Source organism: Suillus discolor (assembly GCF_016758755.1).
Source record: "Suillus discolor strain FC423 chromosome Unknown F5147scaffold_163, whole genome shotgun sequence".
Lineage (NCBI taxonomy): Eukaryota > Fungi > Basidiomycota > Agaricomycetes > Boletales > Suillaceae > Suillus > Suillus discolor.
The window spans coordinates 1-26,473 of NW_024541410.1; the positions used below are offsets into that span (position 1 = coordinate 1).

Here is a 26,473-nt window from a genome sequence, read left to right on the forward strand (position 1 = left end):
AGGGGTAGATGGTGAGGGCGAGGATGAAGGGAAAATGATAGGGGGGCCACGTGACCGATGTTACTTGTAACACTCGCATCTCTTCATAAATTTTATGCGCATCTTGATAACCAGGCTTGAGTGGCAGAGTTCAAAGAAGGTCTGAGTACACAATAAACTGAGTGTCCCGACCATAAATAGATATGTTGGGCCCTAATGGATTTGCATGGTGAATGTCTGAGGGGCCAGGAGCTGCAGGCCAGTTGGGTGAAGGAACAAATTGATGATTTGCTGAGGCGTGCCTCGGGTGAACGGGACCTGGATGAATGCAGGTGGAGGCATCCCACATGATACACTAAGCCCCACTGCACGAACAGGAAGTTGGGATTCTACAAAAATAAATGAAGGTTTGTATTCAATATAAAATGCAACTGTACTGGGCGACTCACTTCCACACTGCGCCTCTGCAGTCTGCTTGTGAACTGCAGCACCATCATATTCGGACTGGCTGAAACCATGCTTCGAGGTATTTGGAATTACTAAAGAAAATTATCGTCAGACTTGTAATGTGACAAAGTCTGCACACCGAGCAATTATTTTACCTGCATCACTTATTTTCTTGGTAGTGAACTTGGAGCGCTGGTATCGGCTGCATTTTTCACAAAGCCATTTACCGGGCTTGCTCGGATCTTTGTGCTCAATATAGGTGATAGCAGGTACAGTGCCAGGATGACCGCTAAAACAGTTGGCATACTCGCAATAGTGCTGGTCAGCATTTGTGGTGAACTCTGCAGCATACATGATGATGGTGGATTTTTTTGGGGGTTTGGATTTAAATTTCTGAACCGTCAGATTCAAATATTAGTGCTACTAGAGGCTCGTCGAAGCAAGCAAGGGCCTTTGATATCACCATTTGATGCAAGTCTATGTGCGAGTGATGATTTCTCATGTCAAATTTGCAAGGCAAGAGATCTTAGGCACCACGTCAATACAATGTCTTAACCTCATTCTGTACGCACAGCCACATTTATGAGTGTAGTCGGTAAATCCTTCATCGCGTTCAGTGGGTGATTGGGGGTCTGGCAGGAGAAGAGCCAAACAAATGCCTTTTTAGTCCAGCTGATCACTCTCGCCGAAGCTGATCACTCCCGCTTTCCATAAATTGGATACTTTCTCAGACCCACCGACGGCAACTCTCAACGACTGAAAGACCTAACCACAGGTCTTTGCTCACCTTCGTAGATTCCGGTTGGAGGCTCTCCGGTGGATGAGTTTATGGTGATATTTTTTTTCGGATAACCTTCGAATTTCTTGTTATATCATCAGCTGCGGGATGATTTCTTACAACCGTTCAACGTTGCACGATGGTGTTGGTATGATTTTATTTTCTCACTCCGTTCCTTGATACATTCCCAGGGATATATTGCATTCGTTGGTTCCTCGCTGGGGACGTGGTGATACGATTCACACTTTTTCCACATACCCTTCTGCTCCTTGGTAAATACGACCTTTGCTTGCATTAAACTCTTTTGACGTTGAATGCAGCCGGTCTAGACCGTCTAGGCCTGAGATGGAACTCGAGTAGATGAAGAATTTTCGGTTCCGCGATACACTGCCTTAGCGTTGGTGTCTCCTTCTCTTTGCGGTCGCCACGTCAACAACGAGCAACTCTGATTTCGGGCGACGGCACGGCGAGGCTTGCAAATTTTAAATATAACTGAATTGAAAATAGGTGTGGCAGGAAGCCGATGTGAAGCCACTCCTGGAGAGTACTAATGGAGAAACTTAGCCAGGTATCGCTCATACCGATCTAATCTAGCATTAACGTTGATCATTGAGGTTGACAATGTTGTCATTAACGAAGTGCGTGTGTTGACTTGAACATGCTGGCCCAGCGATCTCCGTCATGATGGTGCGAGGTAAATGGACTTTTTCGAATTTTGTTTAGGGTATTATGTGTTCACCTAGCTGGGATCTATCTATTCAAAGGGATTCTTCTCACTCGACTTGCACTCCCAGACAGAAGTGTAGACACCTGCATTTCACTAGCTGGTCACAAAAGTGTTGTCTTACTCCTCATAGACGCCCTCCGCTTTGATTTCATCGCAGAACACCCGCCAGAACCTGTTTCACTTTTCCATAATAACATCCTGACCCTACCGCGCAAATTGGTCGCTGCTCATCTAAACAGATCATTCATACTTAATACGTACTCTGACCCACTGACCACAGCTCTTCAGTGACTCAAAGGCATCACCACATGGTCTCTACCAACCTTCTCAGATGCAGGAGAAAACTTCGTAGGCTCTTCTATCCATGAAGGTTCTATCATACATCAGCTAAACGCTGCGGGAAAGGTATGTGCTGACTACTTTTTCCCTGATACAATTCAAAGGAAAGATTGCTCTCGCTGGTGATGACACTTGGCTCACCCTTTTCCCAGATGCCTTCCAGCCAAACATGACATTTGCCTTTGACTCCTTCGACGTCGAAGACCTTCACACCGTAGACCAGGGTGTCATCGACAATCTTTTACCTTTGATGCGACATCATCGAAACTCATGGAGTTTTGCCATTGGTCATGGTTTAGGTGTCGATCACGCAGGCCCAGACCATCCCGTCCTCAGGAAAAAAAATCGAGCAGATGAACATATTCCCGTTGCTCTCAACACCTTTAGGTCCTTTTGCTCGAAGTGCTGGCAATGTCACTGATCGTATCTGGAACCTCCCTTCCCACCCCCGCCCGAACGTACTAAGAGTCGCATTAGCGATGTCGTTATATTTTGCGGTGTTGGCGTTTGGAGCAGGGTTGAGGCGGCATTTGATGGTATGGGTGATCTTTGCGCCCAGGTGTTTGGTGGTTGTATTTGGGCTTTTGGTTGTCGATCTGGGTGTTTTGGTTGATGTGGGGGTTGGGGTTGGGAGGGTTTTGACTCTTGGGAGGGGCGGTGGGTAAGCAGTGTTGTGTTATATGCTAGAATTGAATTGAGCTCCTTGGGTCAGCCGCTCTGGCCACGTACCGTTTTTTACTATAGCAAGAACCCGATATTTTGGGGATCAGAACGTGTTGGGGTACTGGGGGAGATCGTTGAACACGTGTACTGTCACGTGCACTTCGTAGCTTTAACGTGTTTAATGAATTGGAAAAAACATACCTTGAATCTTGATCACAGCTGTCTTGGGAAAAAGAACAATGGTCTTCTCCTCACACGTCCCGTTCTATTGCTAGTCACAACTCACCTGCCTCAAACTCATGGCTATGGATGTCGGCGAACGGACACCGTGGTTCGTCTTATTGTCCGCCTAATATAAGCAAGCGCTCGTGTCGGATCATTACGTCGTATCCCGTGCCCGTCGCGCCTGAAAAATTAGCGTCCCCCTGGATTTCATCCTTCAGGCTGGTGCTCCACCCTGTCATTCAACAAGGACCCACAACGCGAACACGACTCCATGCCCGACTCCCCATTATCACCAACTCCCAGACCCTGTTCACGCACAGTAAGCGTCCAACTCCCCGACATCCTCTCTTCATGCACGCCCTTTGAGCTACGCGTAAATCGGCATTGTAGGTCCGTATCTCGAGCGAGCGAAGCGTGGCTGTGTGATGTAGGGTTGAAGTTGGAGTGGAAAGGGATAAAGGTTGGTTTATGGGCTTCTTTGTGTTATCCTGGCGCGGATCTATCGCAGTTGAGGTTGGGGGCGGATTTTTTGAGTTTGTTGGTGTATGAGCAGGAGCAAGATGGTTGTGGTAATGAGAATGAGAATGAGGTGTTTGATCTGTGAGTTCCTTATGACGGTCCATTGAATGTCTTTGATCTCGCTGACAACGCGTACAAAGGATATCCGATCGACTCAGTCGCGTCGCGTACAAAAACCCAGCGTGGTACATGCGTTTCCACCGATCCATGCGCATGTATCACGATGCAAGGCGGCGTCTTCATTCGCTGGATTCGACGTGTATCCCGGATCTGGAGACATATGTCGATCTGCGAAGAAACGCGTCGGGTTTAAAGATGGTGTTTCACCTGATTGAGTACGCGGGGGGATTAGACCTCCCAGAACGGGTGTCTTCGCATCCGGTATTGAAGCAGTTGACAGACCAGGCTTGCGATCTTATAGCATGGTCTGAGGTGCGTGCTTGCGCAAAATAATATATCTATATTCTTAGTATTGACTTCTTCTGTTCTAGGACGCGATCTCATGTGCAAAAGGCATGACTCCAAACTCACGAATCAACATCGTCACTGTTCTGATGAAAGACCGGAATTGTTCGTTTGGGAGTGCACTTGCGTACGTGGGCACGCTCGTGAAGCAGAGCGCAGATGGGTTCTTGGCTACTGAGCGCCAGCTCGCTGCGTGTGCTGTGATGGACGACGATACGAGGCGGTATGTGAGAGGGTTGCGGGATTGTATTGCTGGGAGTGTGAATTGGCTGTATGAGACGGAGAGGTACTTGGGGACGAAGGGGAATGAGGTTAGGGCGTTTGGATGGGTATTTGTACCTGTCTTAGATTGATGTTCATGTATGTTATGTGTACGTGCTAGATGTATTCGATTTCTAAATGAATGGGAGGACTGTTTGGGGAGTTATTTTGACTGCTGTAGTATAGTATGTGTTCATTGCCGACTCAGCATAAGATCCGCGCTAAGGCAGCCACCGCGTTCAAGTTTACATTGCCTACTACATACTTCTTTCCTTCCTACTTTCGTATCAAGGGAATTTCCTGTGGACATCTATATCCGCGAACGCACGGCCAACATCAGTCAACAACACACGGATCGCATAGGTAGGGGAGAGACAACACGACAGAACGAGGGAAAGGCTGACAGCTAATACATAGTAACAGTATACTAAGACGATACCAGAAAAGACATGAAGAGCGAACTCCTATTGATGCTAGGCATCATTACTAGTACCTGCTTGGGCTTCCACATTCCGGTGCCTGCGTTGCCTAGGGATCAAATTCAGGACATGCTCACAGGGCGAAGGGGTTTGCATACATGATGCTACCAATGCGCGGGAATTTCCATCGTTTGGAATCCACAGACGCTGCAGACCTATTGAACATAAAAAAGCGCTTCAAAACCGACTTTGGAGGTGAGGCAAGGACCGGAGTGGAAACTGAAGCAAGAGGTATTTGGGGATGGGGGGAGCCTTGAGGGGAAAAGGATGGGGAGGGAGATGCAGCTGTATCACGCGAGTCGATGGTTCTTGGAAGCACGACTGGAGGAGAGGCGCGGACTGAAGAAGGGATTTCATGATGAGAGTGACCTCGAGGGAGCAGAGATGGGGAAGGTGAGGTAGCAGCATTGTGCGAGCCTACAGTTCCTGCCGGTAGCTCGTCCGATGCTGGTGTAGAAGGGGCTGAAAGAGAATCGGAGCTTGCTGACGGCTTAAGATTAATTTGTATAAGATATATTGCTCTATAGACAAGACGCAAATTCATTACCTGCAAATTTATTACCTGGTCGATGTGGCTTGGGATGTGGGACACCGGGGAAACGAATGCAGGCGACACCACATTAGTCATAATGGTGGCTTCCTGCGATATATCCCACAAAAATATTATGTTCTCATCGCCGGCGGTGGCGATAAGCTGGCCATCTGGCGAGAAGGCTACCGTGTTTACATCGTTGGCATGCTGGAGCACACGACCGAATGGTTTGCGGGTGGAGGTGCTCCATAGCTTCACAGTGTGATCCGTGGACGCACTGGCTAACAATTCACCATCAAGGGAAATGTCCAACAAGTTAATGACGCCGGAATGTGCTCGCAATGGAGATCCGAGCTGGGCACCAGTCGGTGCACTCCAGAAGTAAATCTGGCCATCACGACAGGCAGAAATGAGACGACGACTGTCTGGAGACCAGACTATCGAGCGCACTGCTGCGCCATGGGAAAGTGGTTGTGTTTGCTGCTTGCCGGTCGCTGCGTTCCAAATGCGAACCGTCTGGTCATGTGACCCACTCGCAATCTTGGCTCCATTGGGAGAATAGGCCAATGTCCCTACTTTGCCCTGATGATCATCGATGTCGAATACAAGTTCCCATGTCTCTACATCCCAGATCTTTAGTGTGCCGTCGGACGATGTGGAGGCGAGTCTTTTCTCATCAGGTGAGAACCGTACGCATTCGACCCGCATTGTGTGATGCGACAAATATCTGACGATCTTCTTCGTATCTGCGTCCCATATGATGATCTTGCCATCTTTCGCCCCACTCACAATTCTCCTTCCATCCATTGATACAGCCACTCCACAAGTTCCACTACTGTGCCCCTCCAACGAGTGTTCCTGTTCTCCTGTTTCCACGTCCCAAATCCGAATTGTCTTGTCGTTGGATGTGCTTATGACTTTGAGTTTATTCCTGTTTTTTGAGAACAACACTTCTTGTACAAGGTCGGTGTGGCCTCTGAGCGATTTGATTGGGGATAGGGATGGCTCCATGTGATCGTCGGCACTGTGGATGAGGATATGTGTGTTAGATCAGTCCAGCGAAAGTAGACTAGCGAGTGATCAGATGGTAGTGCATAGAAAAGTTCGAGGACCGGTAGAGATCACAGCCGAAGAGCCGAAAGAGCAGGCGCTTCTTCCATATACTTAGAACCTTAGGGTGTCAAAAAAGCGGGATCAACAATCGTGTGTACATGTGAGACTCCCGCGCGTCCCCTGTGTCGGACTACCAGTGTATACAAATGTCACCTCAACTGCACTCCTTTCCGGTCCCTTGGTATAGGGTGACGGCACTCAGACGTACGTACATAAGACCAACTATCATCCATACCTTCCAAGCTTCATGCATCATGCTTCATGATGATCATGGCGCATTGAAGATCCTGTGATCGCACAGAACGTCGGTGTCTTTCTACTGGCTCTTCGATTGCTACCGACATCACGCCAAGTGAGTTGTTAGCATCGCCATACCAGTATCACTAACTACAACCTGTATTTCTTCACCGAGATATTTAGACAGTTTCCCACGCATATAGCAGATAATGAATGAAACGGTCGTTTCCTTGTCCCTTCAGATTCCTGCCCTCCCTGCTAATATGCCATCAGCTGTGATGTCAATCATGCAAGGACCGCTTTGTGGTGCCTTCGCTAACATGCTACTGTATGGGGTCATCTACATGCAGACCTTTCGTTACTGGCAAGCATACGAGCATGACAGGAACATTCTGAAGTGTCTGGTAAATCCATCAGACGAATATATATCACAGTTTATCTGACATAGTCATAGGTAGCGTTCGTCTGGTATGCTAAGCGTCGTTCTGTTGGCGTGTCATCACAAGCTACTATATTTGACTTTTCAGGATTCTCATACAGCATTGATAATATATACCGTTGAGTTTTATCTCATCATGCATTTTGGAGATATAACGAGCTTGGAATATGCAATGTGGTACGTCAATTTCTTTATACTTCTATTCCGGTTCATTCAGTCTTTATCGCAGGGGAATGCCCGTAAGCAGCTAATGCAGACAAACAATTTACTGCTGATCTCGCCGCATTCCACCAGATTATCGGTGTACGTCACTTTGAATTTGCCTGACGTTTGTCGTAGTGACACAATCGTAGTTTATTATTGCCTATGCTGTGAATCTGTAAGTCTTTTCAAGTGTTATAAATGGTTTAAGTTCGCGCTGATGTGTAATACCAGTTGCTTCATCTGGCGAGTACTGCAGCGTGAGTATATCGATACACGCAGTTGCCTCCTTCCTCAATTACATGTGCAGTTTCGCAAAAACGCTGGATTGCTGTTTGCTTTGTAAGATACATATCTATGAGATCGAAATTTTCTGCTCATGCCCTTGGCATAGTTCATTTTTGCAACCATTCGCTGCGGTAAAACCTTCAATTATATGATCGAGCTGCCGTTGATCTTTTTTGGCAGGATTTGGACTTGCAAACTGTTCCTTGACGCACGTTCCACCTGTGTTGGATGATCTACCTGCTGACTGTAGTTTGAACAGTTTCTTTTATCCCAAGTGGCAGATATTCGAAGAACGCGTCTATGTATGTACCTTAACGATTATCTGCAGGTCTGTCGGTCTCAATATGTCGCCAGCCAACTATGGTGGTTGGATGGGTGCTTTCAGCAGTGGTCGACAGTGCGATTGCGTTTACACTATGCCTTTACCTTCGAAAACGTCGCACTGGCATGAAAAGGCATGATCTCAGTTAGCCCAATTCTACGTCAAATTCACATTGTCACCTTTAGAACTGACAACGTCCTCAACTGCCTCCTACTATATACCATCAACACTGGTGCTGTCACATCGTAAGCCTACTACCAATTCTAATAGTCAACCCCCTGTGATTCGGGGACTTATTTTCTATAGGTTTTGTGCAGTTCTGGTGGTCATCATGGTAAGTAGACACCGAAGCTCATCTCACAAACTAACTTCAATCAGTTTCTCGGTCTACCAAACAATCTCGCGTTCGTTGGGTTTGTCCAAGTCCAGAGCAAACGTCTGTCCGATTCAGTTGTCATCCTTAATTCCTAGCTGACACTCTACAAAGTCTATGCGATATCACTTTTGGCATCGTGCGTTATCGTAATTCAAGTAATATCTTCTATCTGAAAACGTCCGCCAGGTTAAACAACCGAAAAAGACTCGAAGTGACCAATCAGACTTTTCCCTCTGTGGAAGGCGTTGCGAGTTCCCATATGCCTCGCTTTTCGACATTCAAACCATCACAGCGGACGCCGTCTTATCTGGTTCGTACTTTTCAACCCTGCTCTTTTATGTGTTAGTCTGAGGCTCAGGTCATGTGTTAGCAACCGATTGAAGTGCAGACGAGTGTTGTGATGGATATTTATGGCGACAGTCTGGATACTGGATTGGACAGCACGTTTCAGGAGTGACTGTTGAGGTTGTGCTGACAGGATATAATTTAATCTGTACTTCGTTCACTGTTTAGCACCAGCGATCTGTTATTTAATGATGATCTTGACGTACAGGGTGATGCATTGCAGCTCCTGCCACTTGTGGGTCCGAGCTGTCATGAGGAAAGATCATGATCTGCACCGGGTTAAACTAAGGTTGAGCGGATATACTTAACGAACAATTGTACACGCACCAGCTCGCTGAGTTCTCCGATGGAACATGTACAAATCCAACAGTACTGTGTTGCGGCATTTTCCGGTATTAGTGTCTTGTTCTCCTCCATCTTCATTCCAAAGTTCTCGAGTGCAGTGTAATAGACAGGCGTTTCTCTAGATTTCTGGAGTGCATTTAGCTATAGTGCATGTCGTGGCACCATGTCCATGTCTTCTTACCGCCTATTCAACTGTGTTAACTTGTTTTCAACCAATTTGAAGTTCTTTATTAGGTGGCAATGGACACGTGCCAAGCATCCTCCCACTCTCAGCTTATCCAAGGGGTCATTCGTGAAACGTCAGAACCATACAAGTATCACTACTGACATGTCCTTACTTCAGCACACCGGTTCATCAACGTTTTATACGGAATTAGCAGAGTTACCCCTTCCTGTGTCTGCTGATTTTGTTGGTGGCGATGGTGCGTCTACTAGTCAATATAGCCAGAGATCTGATCGATGACGGACACCCACACAGTTCCACGCGTCACTTACACCGTTCGCGATCTTGAGCGTAATATCACACGATCCCTCACCAAGACTTTCTCTGGGGGCATCAGTTCTTATCATCAGACAACCTCCCATGATTCCTCCGAAATCAAGGCGTTTAGAACATCTCCTTCCAAATCTCGTCAGGCGGTCCTCCGAGAGGTTTCTAATGGCACAAGTACAAAACGTTTCGTCGAAATCTGGGCCGGTGTCCAGATAGAGGCTTCCTTGGATGTCACGAAGTACCACGATGCTTTCCATACAGATGGTGAGTTGAGTAAATGCGAATATCCCTGAATACTTGCAAATCGGATGTCAGATTTCACATCATCGCTCTCCTTCTCCCCATCGGAAACATCCCTTCTATATACCGCCGAAGCAAACATCATCAGCGATGATAATGCTTCGGACGATCCATATCCCAAATTCAGATACACCCCGCACTTTGGCGAACTATCTCGCGGCAAGAAAAGATCGACCATTTTTCTATTCCGCTGGACAAGGTCCACAGCCTTCACCAAGGCTACTAAGCAAGACATGTTGCTCGTTGCCCTTTCGCTGGCACAGCCTACCCAAACACCCGTCCTGTTTGGTCAGGCTACTTTTGCGACGGAAGATATCATCTACGCCAGTGGACACGAACACACCAAAGACGGTCGACTACTGGGGGTTAAATGGTGCTTCAATCGTCCCATGGGCATATGGGAGATCAAACTTCCAGAGTCAGCAACTGTGCAAGGGACACCTTTTGGTACTAAAATATCATGCAACGCGTTGAAGCTGACTCCTTCAGAACGGTCTTGTCGTTCACCTCGCGTATTATATGATGAAAATCAGACGCCCACTAAACTCTTCTGGTTCTCGAATCCTATCGGAGGTCCCCACGCATCTTGCGTTTCTCTAGAATCTCGCGACCTAACTACTGGTACCAACAAGGTCCTCGTAGACACCGTGATGGAGCCCACCTCCGAAAACGACTTTCCAGGTCTATATCCCAATTACAACATGCCATCCAGCCCGTTTTTGCGTCACGGAGACCATACATACATCGTGCTCCACTCCTTATGGCGCTCCCGTGCGACGATCCTCTTCATTGATACAGAATCAGGAGCAATTTCAGACGAGACAAAAATGCGAGATGGCGAACCTTTGTATAGTTGGGACTTGCATGCTACAGACGACAAGACGCGCTTCATCTGTTCAAGGAGCACGCCTACTACTCCACACGAAGTATTGCTAGGATACTTTGATGAACACGACAATCTCAATTGGAAAGTCCTAGATAAGACAATGATGTCTTGCGCAAGTACGTTCAAGTCAATTTGGATTCTTGCCAAGTCTAATCATGTCTTTCAGCTGAGAACGCACTGCGTGATCTCACTGCATCGATCATACCCATCGGCGCGCGTCCTCCAACAGAGACTATCGTAATTCAATCGAAGAAAGCTTCCACGAGACCTGGCTCAAAACCCATCTGCGTTAACATTCCACATGGAGGACCACATGCATCAACGACAACATCATTCTACCCAGCTACTGCTGCACTAGCCTTGGAAGGATGTAAGTCTTTTTGACTTCGCGCCTACTGACCACTTACAACAAGCATGCTCCCAGATACAATCTCTCTTCCTAACTATACTGGCTCCATGGGATTCGGCGAAAAGTACATTCAAAAACTTCTCGGGAATTGTGGAACAATGGACGTACAAGACGTCGTAGAGAGTGTCAACGAGCTCATCCGGCGTGGTATCTCAGAGCACGGACGACAAGTTGTTCACGGTGGAAGCCACGGCGGTTTCCTCGCCGCGCACCGTAAGATTCCATTTCGAAAACAAAAACTTTTTTCACACTGACACCGACATACACAGTTATCGGGCAATACCCAACCCTATTTAACGCAGCAGTGATGCGCAACCCCGTGACCAGTGTCGGCGAGCTAACAGCGTCCGATATCCCCGACTGGGCGTACGGTGAATTTGGGTTCCAATTTACCCCGGACTCGCTCATGACACCCGCCACGTTCCAAAAAATGTTCGAAGCGTCGCCTATCGCGCACGTCGATAATGTACGCGCGCCTGTATTGTTGTTGATTGGAGAAGACGACTTGCGTGCGGTACCGGCACAGGGATTGAGGTTTTATCATGCGCTCAAGGGTAGGGAGAGGAGAGTGGAGATGTTGTGGTTTAAGGGGGAGACGCATTCGATTGATGGTGTTGAGGCGGCAAGGGTTTCATGGGAGGCTGGGAGGGATTGGTTTAAGAATCTGGGGCAAAACCCAGCTGATTGATGATGTAGAGGATCTAAATGCTGCTGTTATGTGGTCAATGTGTGGGATGCGGGACGTGAGCAAGGAGGATGATACTGGCGATGTTATATGAAACCACCGAGCAGACTGTTCCTGCTGTGGAAGGCGTTGCACTTTCATTCATGCCTAACTTTTCGGCATCCGAATCACCACACCAAAAGCCGTTGCACCTAGTTTGTCATCAGAGAAATCATCAGTCCTTGATATTGTAGCCGTGAACACTGTAAAAGAATTAAATCCTGCTCCTGCCAAATATGGCCATCTGTACTTGAAGAAATTTTAATCGTGGGTACATAAGCATGTATCTCTGTGATTCTAGACTACAACGACGGGTTCGCGACAACATTGTGCTATGGCGAAATTGTGGCCAGCAAGGGAGGGTAGCGCATTTGTATCCCTATCTTGACTCGTCCTCACTCGTCCTAATTTATAATTTAAAGACAAACCTATTCAAGACTTTATCACGAAAAGTAGCACTATCACTGGCTAACAAATATATATTAACATCGGCCATTGTGGCTATTCTATTGATATCACGCAATCTCAGCCTAAAATTGGTTGGTGGGTAATTGTGTTTGGGTTGCCAAACATCCGCGTTTGCCATCGTGTGCTGTTATGAATTACCTAGCTATGTAATCTAAGTAATATTGCTCCTGCACTGTAAGACAATAGATGGTTTTCTGGCGGCAAGCGTCTATCGCATTGGTTAACAAATCTAGAGTGTATATCAATTCTCAGCAAATATGTGACAGCCGGCCATCACAGAAAGAAAGACCTCACTTGCGCTACTAGCTTGGGTATCTCTTCAAGTTTGTACCCAATGTGTCATGTAAGGATGGAGACTCTGAATACAAAGAAAACAGGTGATTTTCTGGCCTTCCATTCGCAGTGGCCCCCATCACACCATTGTCCAGGATTACGAGTCCAAAAGATCACATTGCGGTACAAGTAGCAGAACGACTTGAAAAAGCTAAATTCGAGTTTAGTGTTTCACTTAAAAAGAAAGGTCATCAAATGCGTCCTCGTCCTCATCCTCGTCCTCATCTCCCCCTTTGTCATCCTCATCCCCATCTTCCAGCTCTTCGTCACTAAACTCATCATCATTGTTGCTATCCTCCTGTTCATCGTCGTATTGTTCGTGATCTTCATTGTTGCTGATATCTTCATCCATAACATCCATGGCATTGACCGGCGCCACTATATCTCTAATTATCCTCTGCAGGGTTACCGGGTGCCCAATGCCAAAGTGAGTATATCGCAAAAACATATCTCGGTCGACGAATCTAGCTCAGAGGTCAATGATCGATGATAGTAAAGCATACTAACCACACTCACATTCCAACATAGTGCTCTTCCCAATCATCTACTTCCCCTCCAGGACGTGCCAGAGATGGTCCATAGCGAAACGCGCTCGTACCACGCTCTGAGGCAAATGCAGGAATTAAGTGAGTTCCTCGAACCACTTGTCCTGGATCAAGAAACCCGAATGCGTCAGGGTCCGATTCATCCACGAAGGCAACCTTTGGAAGACGAGTAGTCGTTATACCAGATTTGTGGTTCTGCAATGGTGCCAGCCACCTGACCCACAAAACCTTGAGGTGCTGCTTCATAGGTCGACTTCCATTGTTGAGCCAAGTTTCTATATGGTAGATACCCAATATGCGGGCATACCAGTAAGGGTGGGTGGGTGTCGTCTCTCCTGAAATCACCATAACATCAGCATGTGTCCTAGGGTTGATAGTATCGTACTCGCGCCTAAGGTCATACATGGTATAATATACCCGCATGGTCTGGACGGAGTGAATAGTATTGTTAGGGATGATGACTGTATCGTGCTCCTCGTCCGTGAAGACGTGATCGCAATAACTGATATCTAATTTCTGTAGCCAGAAAAGAAACATAATCCTTCAATTTTGGAATGAAATTCTGTCAACCGTTGCGAAATGAGTGTGAGGCGTCCCCATTGCAAAGTCACTTCTACCTTAATGGCTGGATCACCATCGTGTTCTTGAAGGAATTAAAATAAATTGACTGGATTACTCTTATGAGTTGCGATATGGTGATGAATTCCAGAGGATGCTGAAGGGGGAGCATCGGCAGGTGATTGGCTATCGGAGGACAGTTTGCTTCCTGCTTCTGCGACACGTCGAAGTACATGGCGCCTGCGCTCGTGCTTAGCTAACTGCACCGGGGTGTCTAGCTTGCTAGTCAATGGGTAAAACACCTTGAGCGTTCTGTGCGCAAGCTCCCCCTGGCCATAATCAACTCATGTAGCTAGTAGGCGTATAACATGTACATACCATTTGAGTTGTGAAAGAATCTGTGGTCCCAAAAAGTCTTATGGTCCCCACATAATCGGCCATTGCGTGAAACTTGTAAGTGTTCAAATTGAACTTCTTCGCCTTCGGTTCACTTGATGCTGGAGAGGTTGTACAGGTCTCAGACTGCTGAGTGAACCTTCGCTGATGGGCAGTTTTCTCCTTTGGTAATTCTGTGCTATTGAATGCGGCACAGGTATCGCATCGAAACTTCCGCAACTTCTGAGAGAGCTTCTTGAAAGTCTCCTCAAGAAAAGTTATCGTAGAGTCCGAGTGCATCCTCAGTTTGGCAAGTGCATGCCACTGCGCGAATTGGTACAGCAGAGATTGCACCGCTGCATCGTGGTCGGGAGGGAACAGTCCCTCGAAAACTGGAATGGCACACTAACGACGGAGAATGTATCAGTGACCCTAGTAGTTTAAAAAAGCGAGGAATGTGAAAAAACCTATAATATGTCTTTGAAGTCCCGTGCTGCTAACCTTTTCATCTCGGAAGTATTGTTCGCAAACTTGCGAATCATGCCATTGCCAAAGGTCGGAACCTGGCGGAATCTACGGCGAGAATGAATTGAGGATAAAAAATACGACTGAGTATGAATTCTGCGTACCTGTGGTCAAGCATTGCAACGAGCTGACTGCCTCCAGGAAGGGAATACAGAAGTCTAATAAGGTGAGTAAATAACGCCTTCCAAGTACCCAATTCGCATTCATGCATGAAATCAACGACAAGCATGCGAAATGGGTTGAGGCCGAATGGTCCAAGTTTCCAGACAAATTGATTCTGTAGGTAGCTGGTTTGAGCTGATCACAAATTGGAAAGGATTGTTTGTACTTACCAAGGTGGGTACCCACGAACCGTTACCGAGAATGTCTTCAACCTTTGAACCATCTACAGTATTCCCCCTCTGGTAGATATACTCGTGAGCCTCGACAACTTTGGTCATAGCATACACATGCAAATTCGTTAGACAACTTTTCATGTCCGTGATGAGACCGAGACAGCTAAACAAATTTTTGGGAGTGAGACAGCGAGGGCAAGCACATGAGCCCATATCCTTGATAGTCGCTATCAAAACCCTAGAATTTTATGAGCGATTTGACAATTTTAATGAACATAACACAGAAATATACTTCTCAGGATAATCAGCGGAATATGTGAAGATACGGGGAAACACCCTCTGCAGCACCCCATCAGCACATTTCAAGACAATACCATGGCGATATGCGAGAACAAAGTCCTTGTCGAGCAAGATTTCCCAACATGCCTGGAACAACTCCCTGCGACAATGGGTATGAAGCGACGCCATACCTGTTTTCGATATACGAAACAGACCGCTCAGAATGTCTTTGATATCGTCGGGAAGCTGAAAAGGCGGTTGGTATTAATGCCGATCGGCGATCGACAGGCATCACACAAGGACTCACGGAAGGTAAGAACTAGGTGGCATGCTCCCGATTGAGGTAATGATTGGACGTACTTCGTCAGGTTTCTGAAATAGAGGTAAAGTGGCCAGGCTTTCGCAGTACTGAAGTTCGCCAGGTGAGTCACATCGGAAAATAACATAAGTCCTGTGACAACCCGCTCCAAGGAGCAACCAGGTTCCTTGGGCAACTTCTGGATATCATCCTGAGCCTCCAGCCATGCATCGGAGGTGTAGAGCTCGTCGAATATTCGTTCCTAGTGGCCATCTAAAGCATCCTTCCATAGACGTTTAAATGGTAATAGATGGAATGCGTTTGCCTGTACATCCGCGAATGCTGCACAGATCACCTCAACGAGTGGGCGATAATGGAAACTAGGAATGATATACAATTTAGGTCCTTCTTCCCTCAACTTCGTCGGAATGTTGATAGTGACGTGGGTCTCGACCCAGTCATCTGGGAAAGTGACTCTGTCCCCACCCTCATCCTTTTCCAACTCTCGCAAGCTCTTCTTCACCAAAAATCCTTCGAGATGCTTGACATCAAAATCATCAGCCTGTAAGACATCCTTGACGAGGTGTTGAATCTCATCTTCTGATTTCCGGAGGCTGCCCGAATTCATCCATGACATGAGGCGATAAACGGTCATGTTAGAAAATGGGTAGGGTGGTGGAGAAACATTTGGCAGGGAATCCATTGCTCGAACAGCTGTTGGACATGACTTCGCAAGTAATGAGGATGGTATAAAATTATTCGGCTCGAAAGAAGGCCGGCGAGGGTATAATTGGCAGAGTCCAAACGAGTTGAAAGCAGTTTGGAGAGTGTCTCGTAGAATTAAAAGGACTTGTTGAATTTGAGTTCGAGCTGGGATTAACGGGACAATGGCAATATCAGAGCTATTAAGATCCTCGGCCAAATGCTGAATGTCGTCTAAAGGTCTAGGAATCTGTCTCCTGGGAAGTGCAGGTCCCACTGATGTCGAGTGATTAGTAAATATGAGATGCAGGAGCTAACTAATACGAACTAAAGTTTTCGTGCTCAAATTCTTTGCCAGAATGAGTGTCATCTAACTCTAAGTTCATGGAGTTTTGTTCCCTGTCCGGGTTTGCACCGAGGGGGTGCTGCGAAGCCTCAAGACTGGAAGCACCGAATAATGCGAGATGCGCAGAGGGTTTGCAACGAGCGACTGACTGTGGATGCTCCTTCAGGCTCACATCTCTGGGCCTCGACGATAACATTCTCTATTGATGCGAATTGCTTCTGTTGAGTATGACTTGGCAGGATCGCGAACTCAGATCACTCACTTGCAATGTATTAACTGACATATTTGCCAATGCAGCATCTCTCACTCATTGTAGTCTCTTCTGAGTCGCAAGGATGCCGGACTTCTTGAAAAGATGGCAACTTGCTCGATGCCTACTAAGTCCTCGAGCGCCTGTTGCCTTTTCCCACGAGCAACCATGCGCACCACAAGATACCATTGACAGAAGTAGGAGGAAGATCCAAAAGATTTCTAAAAGCCGCATGAGTTACAATGTGGAGGAAGCCTATCACTCACGGGCTACATCAACATGAGTTTCAGGGTCACGTGACTGGAATTTTCGTTCGGGAAAGTCGTAGCCTCTCGCGAGTCGCTGCGGCCAGTGCCCATGGGAGCAAATACAACTTGCAGACTCCACCCCATGTACAATATCAATGCAACAGAATAAACGAACAAGGTCAACGAATACATCATGACAGACGAGTTCATCACCTTTGTTAATCCAGCAGAGGTAAGCTGATATTGACTTGACTTCAGTTCAAACAATCGATCTCACATCATCGTAGTACAAGAACTGGAAAGCAGGAGGTAAGCATCTCGCCTTTTGACTATCAGATAATCCATAACCTGATTCACATTTTGCAGACAGGTAAAGTGCACGAGTATCGCCCGATAATCCATCACTGATGATTCCTATGTATGCATAGAACGATACCTCTAGCTGAGGTAGTCAATGGTGAGCACTGATTCGATCGTGCGATCGTGATCTAATCGCATCATTTCCTAGCCTTCAAAATATTTTACTCCAATCAAGGTGCACAGGGCATCTTGGGTGCGCCTTCAAAACAACAACTGGATACTATCTTCGGCACGACGAAAGATGTCGATGTCTTGACGCAGATTCTGGAGAAGGGGAAAGATCAGGCCGGGAATGGCATCACCTCAGGAACGACAATCATGAATGCTGCGCGTGGAAGCTTGATGGACAACAAGGGCAAGGGAATGTCGGGCATATGATAAACATGATCATAATCATTGTGTAGATATTTGCAACAAGGTCACAATGTATTACTAGAACAATCACTTTCACCCTTCTCTGATTCATGGATTATCCTGAGCTCATGCATCTTGTGACTGAATGTAGAAGACGGTCGAGTCCTCTACTCCCTCAACGTAAGGAGGTGTTGTTCTCCTAGCAGGCTCCGTCTGCATGAATGCAACATGATGCTGAGAGTTATCGAGATATGATGGGCATCGCTTCACACTTTCTAGATCACGCGTACTCACCTCTGGACTCTCCCATCCAAGTAACAACACTACTTCCTTTGCGTCTTTTGCATTGACGACGTATCCCCATGCAGTTCCGTAGCATCCCTCAAAATCATGGCACACTTCCAACGATGCGTCGATGATCTTGCTGAATTCATTCAGGTCGGTTTCAGGCTTCACAGTGCTAATAATCACTTCTGTGAACGGCGTGACAAAGCATTTGGTAGGTGGGTAGGGATTGAAAACGACGAGCCTGCACATCGGAGGAGAGTCAACAACTGCTCCAAGCTTTTCTTTGATCTGCGCCGCTATCGCGGCCGTCGACTCAGACCTCTGAGGGTGGTGATCCCAATCTGTGCGTGTGATTAGCTCAACACGGTGTCACTAGAGTCGAAATGCCTCACTGATGAACCACTGCCTAATTCCAGGCTGCTGGATGCGATCGCCCCAGTACATCTGTTGGAGGCCTTCAAAAGTGGACTGGCACAAGAGCTCGACGGCCTCCTGGAACTTGGGAGTTGTCTTCATCGCATCATTGCTCGTGAGCGTGATGATTTCGGTAACAGGCGTGTTTGACATGGTGCTGTAGCAGAATCCGATGGAGCACCTCGAATGTTCCCCACATTTATACGTAGCGCGTCGAAGATGTTCCCAGGGTAGGGTATTACTTTTGCGCATGACAAATCCCGATCATGGGCTTCAGGAGGTTCAGTAGAGAACGTCCATATCTAAGCATTGTCGCGCCATATCCGCAAATTGTAAGCAGACCTGACAGGACATGAATGCTTTGGGAAATTTGTTGATCAGTGACTCATCGGCACCTTATTTCTGCTGATCCCCGCCATGAAATGAGGGCGCCCACCGAGTCATAGTGAGTCACAGGAGAGATAAGACTTGCACAACAATGACAGGACATAAACCACTAACCGCTGAAGGAGATAGTGTGGATATTGGTTTATGAACTTAACTTGTACACCCTTGGCAGCACTTTTTAGAGCTTCTCACGGTCTGTTAGACCCGGTTTCCTTGTAGAGCGCAACTGGTCTCTGAGACCACCCTCCCCAGGGAGGTTCTCACCAAATTCCCTAACAGGTTTATGCAACCCTCTCGCACACCTCCACGAGGGGCAACCCTCCCGCCCTGCATCTGTTTGTGCACCTTGTCAGTATCCCTCCCCTTGCCTCAAGAGGCACAATGGTACCCTCGCGAACCACCTCACGGACTCGTCCGTTATCATCACTTAAGAGGGTAGCCCTGCCAGTCTTAGTGGCCTCATTGAGAGCCCAGGAGAGCCCTAGCACATTATACCAAGCTTCTCCCATCATTAATATTGTTAGTATAGTGACCCTCTCATAGCCTCCCACCGTTTCCGTTACTGGTTATGTTATTTTATTCAATCAGTCACTTATGTTTGGTGAGATCTCCACAGGTTTTCCGATGCGCGAAGACATTAGTGTTCTGAGATGTCCTGGATGAGACAAGCAGGCTATGCAACTGCTATACTAGTATTGACATAACAAATTACAAAAGGTGCGAGAGAGGGTGCGGTGGATATATGAGAGGGTACGAAGGAGGATGTGAGAGGGTGCACTGGATATATGAGAGGGTATGAAGGGAGGATGCGAGAGGGTATGAGAGAGGATACAAGAGGGTACGAGGGAGGATGCGAGAGGGTACGCTGGATGTATGAGAGGGTGCACTGGATGTATGAGAGGATGCGAGAGGGTGGTCTGACCTCTAAAACTGGGTGAGTAGATCATCTCTGGGACGTGTCAGCCGTTCATCTGTGGCCCGCGCCGCACAATCCCATGCACTGCATTGAGTATACCAGGCTCACTCTGGTGCAAGTCATCCGTTCTTGCTGGGCAGCAGGCACATGAAGGTCTGATTGACATCAAGGCTCGCGAGGGTGAATGAGAGGTTGGTGAGGTTTTCTGTAAGGATCATGAAGGTGGATGAGGGCTTGTGAGGGTTGAAAGGAGGCTCGCGAGGGTTGAAATTGAGGCTCGCAATGGTGCTTGTGTGGAGGCTGTAAGTGTTGATTTAAGGCCTGACTGCAAGTGGCAGCAGAAGCCTCAGCTACAGAATATGTGAACCAGTCTGCAAATACCAACAAAAACATACCCTTGTACTAGCAGTATTCGTCTGGTGGGTCTTCAGGCCGAGTGTTTGAGTCTACAATTATGTTCAAGCTCTCAGAAGAGCTTGCACCCAGAGCCGGAGAAACGATATGATACAAGTCATTCGGGTGGTTGTAGAGGCTCACAAGGACAAGCAAGAATGAGCAAGAATGAGGGATGACAAGTGAGAATGAGCAAGGACAAGGCATGTCAAAGATGAGATCACGCACTAGCTGAGAGCAGGACACAGCCATGGCACCATTGGCATAAGGTGAGCAGTTCAAAGACGAGGTGATGCACTGGTATCATGAGATGGTCAAATAATAGCAAGCGGTGTAAATAGATTTTTTTTAAATGCACCAGATTAAGTTCATCACAGGAAGGCATGAAAGTTTGACAATACTGTCTGTTGGAAGATGGAGGAGTAAGCGATGACAGAAAGACAGGATTCATATGCACTGACCGCTACAATGGCTCGCACAAAGACTCAAAAGGAGAATGCAGTTCTGCCGCTTGTACACGAAGTCATGTGATGTGAGGTCGACTCAGTGGATGCGTTCAAACGTTCACTGGCAGTAGCCAATCAGATGACGAATAAAACTCGTACTGAAACATAAAACATTGATTGTGGACTGAATATTGATGATAGCAGCACCTTGAGTGATCCAAAATAACAGCACAGTAGTCCCTGCATATTGAAAGACACCATAAAGTACTACTTTTGTGAGGGAAATGACCTCAGACTGGAACATGACACTTTTTGTGCAAAGTGCAGTTTATTGCAACGGCCAATACTAGCTACTATAGTAGTCCTAGTACTACTAGACCAAAATGTATCATGGTACATATTGAACTCAATAACCTATCACAACTTGTCAACCACTCTTCACTGAGTTGCTAACAGCCCTCAATGACACACTGAGTCAACACCTGCCTCCGAAGCTTCGAAGCTAGGTTTACAGGGATGCAAATCTGATCTGGAAGAACAATGCGAGGAGAAGCTGATCGTGTTCTTGAATGACCCGGAGAAGTTGGTGACAATTTCCCTACCATCTTACATGCATGAACAAGGCCTCATCTGGTCTGTTTCTCAATAATGACTTTTAACGTGTTTCTTATCGGAGTATCTCTCATAGGTCGGAGAGGAACCTTGTTAACGCACCACACCTCCTAAGCTTCTTCTTGAACTTTGTCCTGTGGAACCGCGTCCTCCCAAAAGCCTTGCATTAACACGGCATATGTAGTGCCCTTGATATAGTGGAGCTCGCGAAGAAGGAGCTGCTAGATGATGTACCAGTGGTATGTTTCTTTTACAAATATTAGCCTGCTTAAGAACTCAAAAGCCTCGACCTCACCCTGTCAAATTTGATCCGCTCGCTATACTCTACACCACCATGTCAAGCCCCAACCATGGCATGTCAAAAGCCTCGTTTAGGCTGGGTCAAGCACCATGCACACCATGACAAGTTCTCCCAAACATCTTTGCAGTCTCTGTACTAATATCAACATCCACACTCTATGCCACGTCAAGGCCTACTATCAGTGCCACATCAACCATAGCACATAGTGTGTCAGTGCCACGTCACATGCGCATCAGTGCTGCATCAAACCTCATCCATGCCGTGTCAAACTTCATTCATGCCACATCAAACCTCACCACTTCAACTGTCGCACTGTCCATATAATTTAGGTATATTTTATCGTAATAATTGATATTCTAACAGTGTTCCTTTTCATCCTGACAGAATTAGACGTCGTACACTGTAATTGTCCATAGGCAGTGCCAGTGCTGTGTCACGACCACAGCAGACCACATCAAAATAACTACACCCAAACTGGAGGCCTTCATTCTCTGGTGCGAAAGTATGGGATGGATGTGCGAGAGGATAGAACAGAGCTGCGAGAGGATTGGATGGCGATGTGAGAGGATTGAATGGGGGTGTGAGAGGGTTGCGAGAGGATAGTATCATAGGACAGAGGTGCAAGAGGGTTGTAAGAGGATGAGGTGGAGATGCAAGAGGATTGCAAGAGGATGAGACGGAGGTGTGAGAGGATGAGACAGAGGTGCAAGAAGATCAGACGGAGGTGTGAGAGGATGAGATGGAGGTGCGAGAGGATTGGACAGAGGTGCAAGAAGATCAGACAGAGGTGCAAGAGGATGAGATGGAGGTGCAAGAGGATGAGATGTGTGAGAGGATGGGATAGAGATGTGACACCTGCCTGTTAGCATCACAGGAATAGTGAAGTGTGAGAGTGTGTAGCACTAGCTAGCGACTCACCACATAAGAAATAGAAGACTTGAAATACCTGTACGAGGACATTGAGGAGGTGTACCCAGAGGTAAGGTGGGAGGTATGAGAGGAGCACAGGAGGTTTGAAATTGGTTAACAGAGGCTCGTAGGGAGGTGCAGGAGGCCCGCGAGGGAATGCGGGAGCATGAACTATAATTAGATGGCGGGAGGGTGGGTCTCAGAGACTAGTTTCCCATAACATAAAAACTGGGTCTCTTAGACCCTTTATAGGCACCGAGAAGTGCTGCCTGAGGTGAACTTGTATATATCGGTGCAAGAAAGCCTGTGAACAATCATAAGGGAGTCAGCATATCGCGGTCACATCATAATAAGAAATGCTTACAGTGACGATGTAAACAAGTGGATTTGCAGATGGAGATATTAGAATGAGTTTGCATATAGAAGAAAAATCAGCAATATATATAATACTTATGTACCAGGGAGCGCGTAGGCATCTACGTGTCCTTGTTATTGAGAAGCTGTCTCTGCCCATTCTCTGCTCCCCATCTGCACCAGCTGCAAGCAAGCCTGCACAAATGCAAATATTTCCTCGTTGCCTGAGAACATCAAGCTTGAGCCCACAACTTCCGGAGATAGGCCCTTTACAGAAATTGAGATGTCATAAGAAGAATTGAAGAAAGGAAACGTACCAGATCATCCATCACACTCCGCATGTGATCTGAGATGCTGTTCCCTGAGCCCGCTGAATCATCCGAAAAGATCTGGTATATGGGTACTTCTGACGATACAAAAATCCTTGTCTACGCCAGTCGTTAGATTATCGATCATAAGCATGAAATACATGAGCTTGCCTTAGATTCGTAGCATGCATCTATGAATGTGATAAATCACCTTGCCTGTAGAATGATGGTTAATGCTGCAAGGATCTACGAATGGGAGAAACATACCATATCCTTCCTGTCCATCCCCATTTTCGGCATGTCTGTGATAAACAGAGTACCAAACTGCTTCGTCACCTCCAAGTAATCAGCGGCACTCAACGGACGGCCACAAATTTCCTCAAATGAGAATCGCATGACCTTTGACGTCGAAAGCAGAACACAAAGTGTGCGGCCCCACGTCGTTATTGGGTGGTTCTCAATAACAGGATCTTGAAGTGCAGCGGTAGGAGTTGGACATGTCAGTGAATTAAAGATTTTGTCTATCTCGGCTTTATTCTCTGGTGTTAGTGGATACGTGGGAGAGGGCGCATGGTATCTGTCTGTAGTCTGTGCATGATAATTGTAAGATCATACATACATCGGAAGAGTATGACTAGATACACACCAGTTCCTGAGTCTAAGTCCGTCACTTCAAAGCGCGATTTGAGAAGCTCTATGGCGGGTATAAAGCTTGAGCGTTGAATTCCATTCTTGTAAAGATCATCTGGGTGTCGACTGTGTGACAGTCAATCATAAGATACTGCCATGAAAAGCTTGATGCGCACTTGGATGTGATTGCGAACATGCGCATAACGCTGACCTGCACCAAACCGGTTCGGTGCATGGATGACTAATGGTCTCTCACGAGCCCGATACCCTAGAAATCATTATGAACAATCTTCCTTTACTTTATGGTTCAGACTGCAGTTCAGATAGTATTTTCATTTCTCAGACAGACTCAGATAGGCTGAATATTCTTGTATATTTAATTTTGCGGTAAAATTCTGCTTAGTCAGCAATAACAATGACTCAGACTGAATCCCACACATGTCAAATAACAGTGTAAAATAGTTCTTGCATCAGTTGCCTTGTGGGAACTTTCTTAACACTCTAAATACACGGCTCGCGTCATTTCTACGGTCAATAAAGCAACATCATAACAAGACACCAACAAATAACATAATCAGTCTGTTACTTAATATTTGTCACATGATACTAAGTTATATGACTCTAACAGTCAGGTGACCTATGACCCTAAACCAAATCATGACAAAGCAACCTTTTGAGATGACTAAAGCTTGATGACACAAATTATAAAGCACATGACTACAGTAAATAGTATTGGTACAATCTGACTAAGCCTATTCCCCTTAGAACGTGGGAAATAGTAACACAGCCACCATAATTTATCTATATAAGACCCCACTTTTTGCCAATAAAAGGATGCATATAGGGAACTTTTAAGCCCCACAAAATAAATTTGAGTGTGAAGTGTGATCAGTATCAACAACAGTGACAAGAGCTGTTAAGCAACTAACTGAGAGGTCATTGTAAGCAACATCCAGCAATACCTTTAGCTCATCGTCAACAACTGTGAAATATCTTGAGCTCACTGTGCTCAACAGTGAGCAAACTTTTTCTTTGATTTTCTACTGGTGAACCTCTAGTCTCTTTCTTTTCTTTTCTTTTCTTTTCTTTTCTTTTCTTTTCTTTTCTTTTCTTTTCTTTTCTTTTCTTTTCTTTTCTTTTCTTTCTTCTTTCTCTCTTTCTTTTTCTGTTTCTTTGTTTGTTTGTTTCTTTTCATTTGTCTCTTTTTCTGTTCAGTTCATTCACGTCTCAGTGTTATTGTCTGAATTTGTTTCAAGATCTTTGTGTTGTCTTTACGTCCATCTAAGCACCGGCTTAGTGGGAAGACTTCAGAAGTTGATAGTGACGCTTGACCTCACTCATCTGAGTAGTGATACTGAGCCAGGGTTTTCTTTGTCTGCTAGACTTTAGTTGTTGAATAGGGGACTTGGTACTGAAATCCAAGGACGTCCGTTCCTGATTCTGTTTAATACTCATCGTGAGTTCCTTGGCAGCAGGTTCAATAGTGAACTAAGAGTTCTACTGATCACTGATTAGTCCTGACCTTTGATTCTACCTGTTTGTGCTGAGGGGGTGATTGCTATAATTTCGCACGACTTTCTGTAGTAAATTTATTACAAGAAGCATTGTTACTGAAGGAAGGGTTTCTCTTATCAATCTATTTCTTTTTTTTATCAGTACCATACTGTTGGGCTGACTTTTCTCTGTTCTCTAAACACTGCCATACCGTTGGAGTGAATCAATTTCTTTTTGTCATCACCATACCGTTGGGCTGACTACATTCTGTTTATTTTATTTTCTATTGCGTCCATACTGTTGGATTGACTGGTATTGCTACTGACCTCACAGGAAGTACTTTTGTCTGAACATAGCTTGGGGAAGTGTAAACAGCCACCCACGAACAACCACGTTATCAGTCATTGGTATTTGTCTGAATCACTGACCGTGGAGATTTTTGATTTTGTAGGTGTTTATCTATAGATCATCTATCTAAGAAGACAACACTTTTCATGAAACTCTATGGGATGTGTCAGTATGCTTGTATGTAGAAAGTGGTGGTTACGCATCCGCACTTCGTCCCAGACATCATCATCAGCCTCCAGCATTGTAAGGTAATATTGTATAGGTACGATGAGACAATGTCCATCTAAAAGTTCCTCATTTAGTGTACAAGAGAGGTAGGCTTGTGTGCGAGGAGCACAGAAGTTGTTAGAACTTCCGCACCTGAAACTTGCCATCTCCCATGATAGCCTTTGCAAATTGGGCATCCAAATTCTTTTGGTCTGCCATTCCGGCTCCAAATCGCTCCTGCCTGACCATTTCTCCCAGAGTGATCTCATCGTCATCAGCGTTATACCTGAGAAGTTCTCCTGTCGTTGCATCACGCATTTAAAACTAACCAGTATATCATAGTCAGCGGGATCATGATGGTGCTGAAGGATGCAAATTTACTTTCTCTTTCTTCCTCTTGTTACCAGGCCCCTTCTCTGCATCATCCTTGCCATGACCAACATCATACATTCGTCCCCTGGCATCCAATGTCACTCGTTGACGTCATAGATGGTATCATGATGTTTGGTATTGGCATATGTGACTGCGCAAGTGGCGATGCAGCCTGCGAGGGCAAACATAAAGAGTTGAGACGCCGGTTTGCAGGCGGATTGGTGAG

General features: G+C 46.3%; 8 protein-coding genes across 8 annotated transcripts; 5 read left to right on the top strand and 3 right to left on the bottom strand.

Moving 5' to 3' along the window:
- Positions 1–192: 192 nt before the first annotated feature.
- On the bottom strand, positions 193–780 carry F5147DRAFT_659414 (uncharacterized protein; the record flags this gene model as incomplete). Its single annotated transcript, XM_041434587.1, has 3 exons — positions 193–368; positions 429–518; positions 582–780. 3 exons carry the CDS (start codon positions 778–780, stop codon positions 193–195), a joined length of 465 nt encoding a protein of 154 aa, XP_041284722.1.
- Positions 781–2,186: 1,406 nt separating this feature from the next.
- F5147DRAFT_729938 (uncharacterized protein) lies at positions 2,187–3,002 on the top strand. The gene has a single exon (XM_041439377.1). The coding sequence runs from the start codon at positions 2,624–2,626 to the stop codon at positions 2,933–2,935; it is 312 nt and encodes a 103-aa protein (XP_041284723.1). The 5' UTR covers positions 2,187–2,623; the 3' UTR covers positions 2,936–3,002.
- A 141-nt stretch (positions 3,003–3,143) lies between these two features.
- On the top strand, positions 3,144–4,569 carry F5147DRAFT_87519 (isoprenoid synthase domain-containing protein). Its single transcript, XM_041444442.1, has 3 exons — positions 3,144–3,758; positions 3,818–4,109; positions 4,169–4,569. The coding sequence occupies exons 1-3, from the start codon at positions 3,430–3,432 to the stop codon at positions 4,493–4,495; spliced, it is 948 nt and encodes a 315-aa protein (XP_041284724.1). The 5' UTR covers positions 3,144–3,429; the 3' UTR covers positions 4,496–4,569.
- Positions 4,570–6,976: 2,407 nt separating this feature from the next.
- F5147DRAFT_729947 (uncharacterized protein) lies at positions 6,977–8,945 on the top strand. The gene is made up of 17 exons (XM_041439378.1): positions 6,977–7,168; positions 7,219–7,380; positions 7,433–7,442; positions 7,498–7,506; positions 7,557–7,582; positions 7,639–7,664; positions 7,715–7,746; positions 7,799–7,823; positions 7,873–7,900; positions 7,952–7,994; positions 8,047–8,147; positions 8,200–8,259; positions 8,321–8,348; positions 8,393–8,450; positions 8,502–8,526; positions 8,577–8,700; positions 8,761–8,945. Exons 2-17 carry the CDS (start codon positions 7,235–7,237, stop codon positions 8,845–8,847), a joined length of 828 nt encoding a protein of 275 aa, XP_041284725.1. The 5' UTR covers positions 6,977–7,168; positions 7,219–7,234; the 3' UTR covers positions 8,848–8,945.
- A 375-nt stretch (positions 8,946–9,320) lies between these two features.
- Positions 9,321–12,124, top strand: F5147DRAFT_621602 (Alpha/Beta hydrolase protein). The gene is made up of 6 exons (XM_041432630.1): positions 9,321–9,502; positions 9,559–9,837; positions 9,889–10,875; positions 10,926–11,129; positions 11,184–11,381; positions 11,438–12,124. Exons 1-6 carry the CDS (start codon positions 9,409–9,411, stop codon positions 11,854–11,856), a joined length of 2,181 nt encoding a protein of 726 aa, XP_041284726.1. The 5' UTR covers positions 9,321–9,408; the 3' UTR covers positions 11,857–12,124.
- Positions 12,125–17,347: 5,223 nt separating this feature from the next.
- F5147DRAFT_729967 (DUF1960-domain-containing protein) lies at positions 17,348–17,985 on the top strand (the record flags this gene model as incomplete). The annotated part of the gene is made up of 4 exons (XM_041439379.1): positions 17,348–17,386; positions 17,442–17,463; positions 17,597–17,611; positions 17,663–17,985. The coding sequence occupies 4 exons, from the start codon at positions 17,348–17,350 to the stop codon at positions 17,890–17,892; spliced, it is 306 nt and encodes a 101-aa protein (XP_041284727.1). The 3' UTR covers positions 17,893–17,985.
- Positions 17,986–17,994: 9 nt separating this feature from the next.
- F5147DRAFT_792789 (uncharacterized protein) lies at positions 17,995–18,723 on the bottom strand (the record flags this gene model as incomplete). Its single annotated transcript, XM_041443106.1, has 3 exons — positions 17,995–18,102; positions 18,163–18,497; positions 18,549–18,723. The coding sequence occupies 3 exons, from the start codon at positions 18,721–18,723 to the stop codon at positions 17,995–17,997; spliced, it is 618 nt and encodes a 205-aa protein (XP_041284728.1).
- A 4,300-nt stretch (positions 18,724–23,023) lies between these two features.
- On the bottom strand, positions 23,024–23,592 carry F5147DRAFT_748671 (uncharacterized protein; the record flags this gene model as incomplete). Its single annotated transcript, XM_041440097.1, has 4 exons — positions 23,024–23,155; positions 23,206–23,316; positions 23,368–23,387; positions 23,460–23,592. 4 exons carry the CDS (start codon positions 23,590–23,592, stop codon positions 23,024–23,026), a joined length of 396 nt encoding a protein of 131 aa, XP_041284729.1.
- Positions 23,593–26,473: the final 2,881 nt, after the last annotated feature.

Bases quoted from the DNA above. Each gene is read 5' to 3' on its own strand.
- F5147DRAFT_87519 (XM_041444442.1), top strand. From the start codon at position 3,430: ATGCCCGACTCCCCATTATCACCAACTCCCAGACCCTGTTCACGCACA. The intron at 3,759-3,817 runs GTGAGTTCCTTA...ACGCGTACAAAG, and splicing joins GAGAATGAGGTGTTTGATCT to GATATCCGATCGACTCAGTC. The intron at 4,110-4,168 runs GTGCGTGCTTGC...CTTCTGTTCTAG, and splicing joins ATCTTATAGCATGGTCTGAG to GACGCGATCTCATGTGCAAA.
- F5147DRAFT_729947 (XM_041439378.1), top strand. From the start codon at position 7,235: ATGCTAAGCGTCGTTCTGTTGGCGTGTCATCACAAGCTACTATATTTG. The intron at 7,583-7,638 runs GTAAGTCTTTTC...GTGTAATACCAG, and splicing joins ATTGCCTATGCTGTGAATCT to TTGCTTCATCTGGCGAGTAC. The intron at 7,665-7,714 runs GTGAGTATATCG...TTACATGTGCAG, and splicing joins CATCTGGCGAGTACTGCAGC to TTTCGCAAAAACGCTGGATT.
- F5147DRAFT_729938 (XM_041439377.1), top strand. From the start codon at position 2,624: ATGAACATATTCCCGTTGCTCTCAACACCTTTAGGTCCTTTTGCTCGA.
- F5147DRAFT_621602 (XM_041432630.1), top strand. From the start codon at position 9,409: ATGTCCTTACTTCAGCACACCGGTTCATCAACGTTTTATACGGAATTA. The intron at 10,876-10,925 runs GTACGTTCAAGT...CATGTCTTTCAG, and splicing joins GACAATGATGTCTTGCGCAA to CTGAGAACGCACTGCGTGAT. The intron at 11,130-11,183 runs GTAAGTCTTTTT...GCATGCTCCCAG, and splicing joins TGCACTAGCCTTGGAAGGAT to ATACAATCTCTCTTCCTAAC.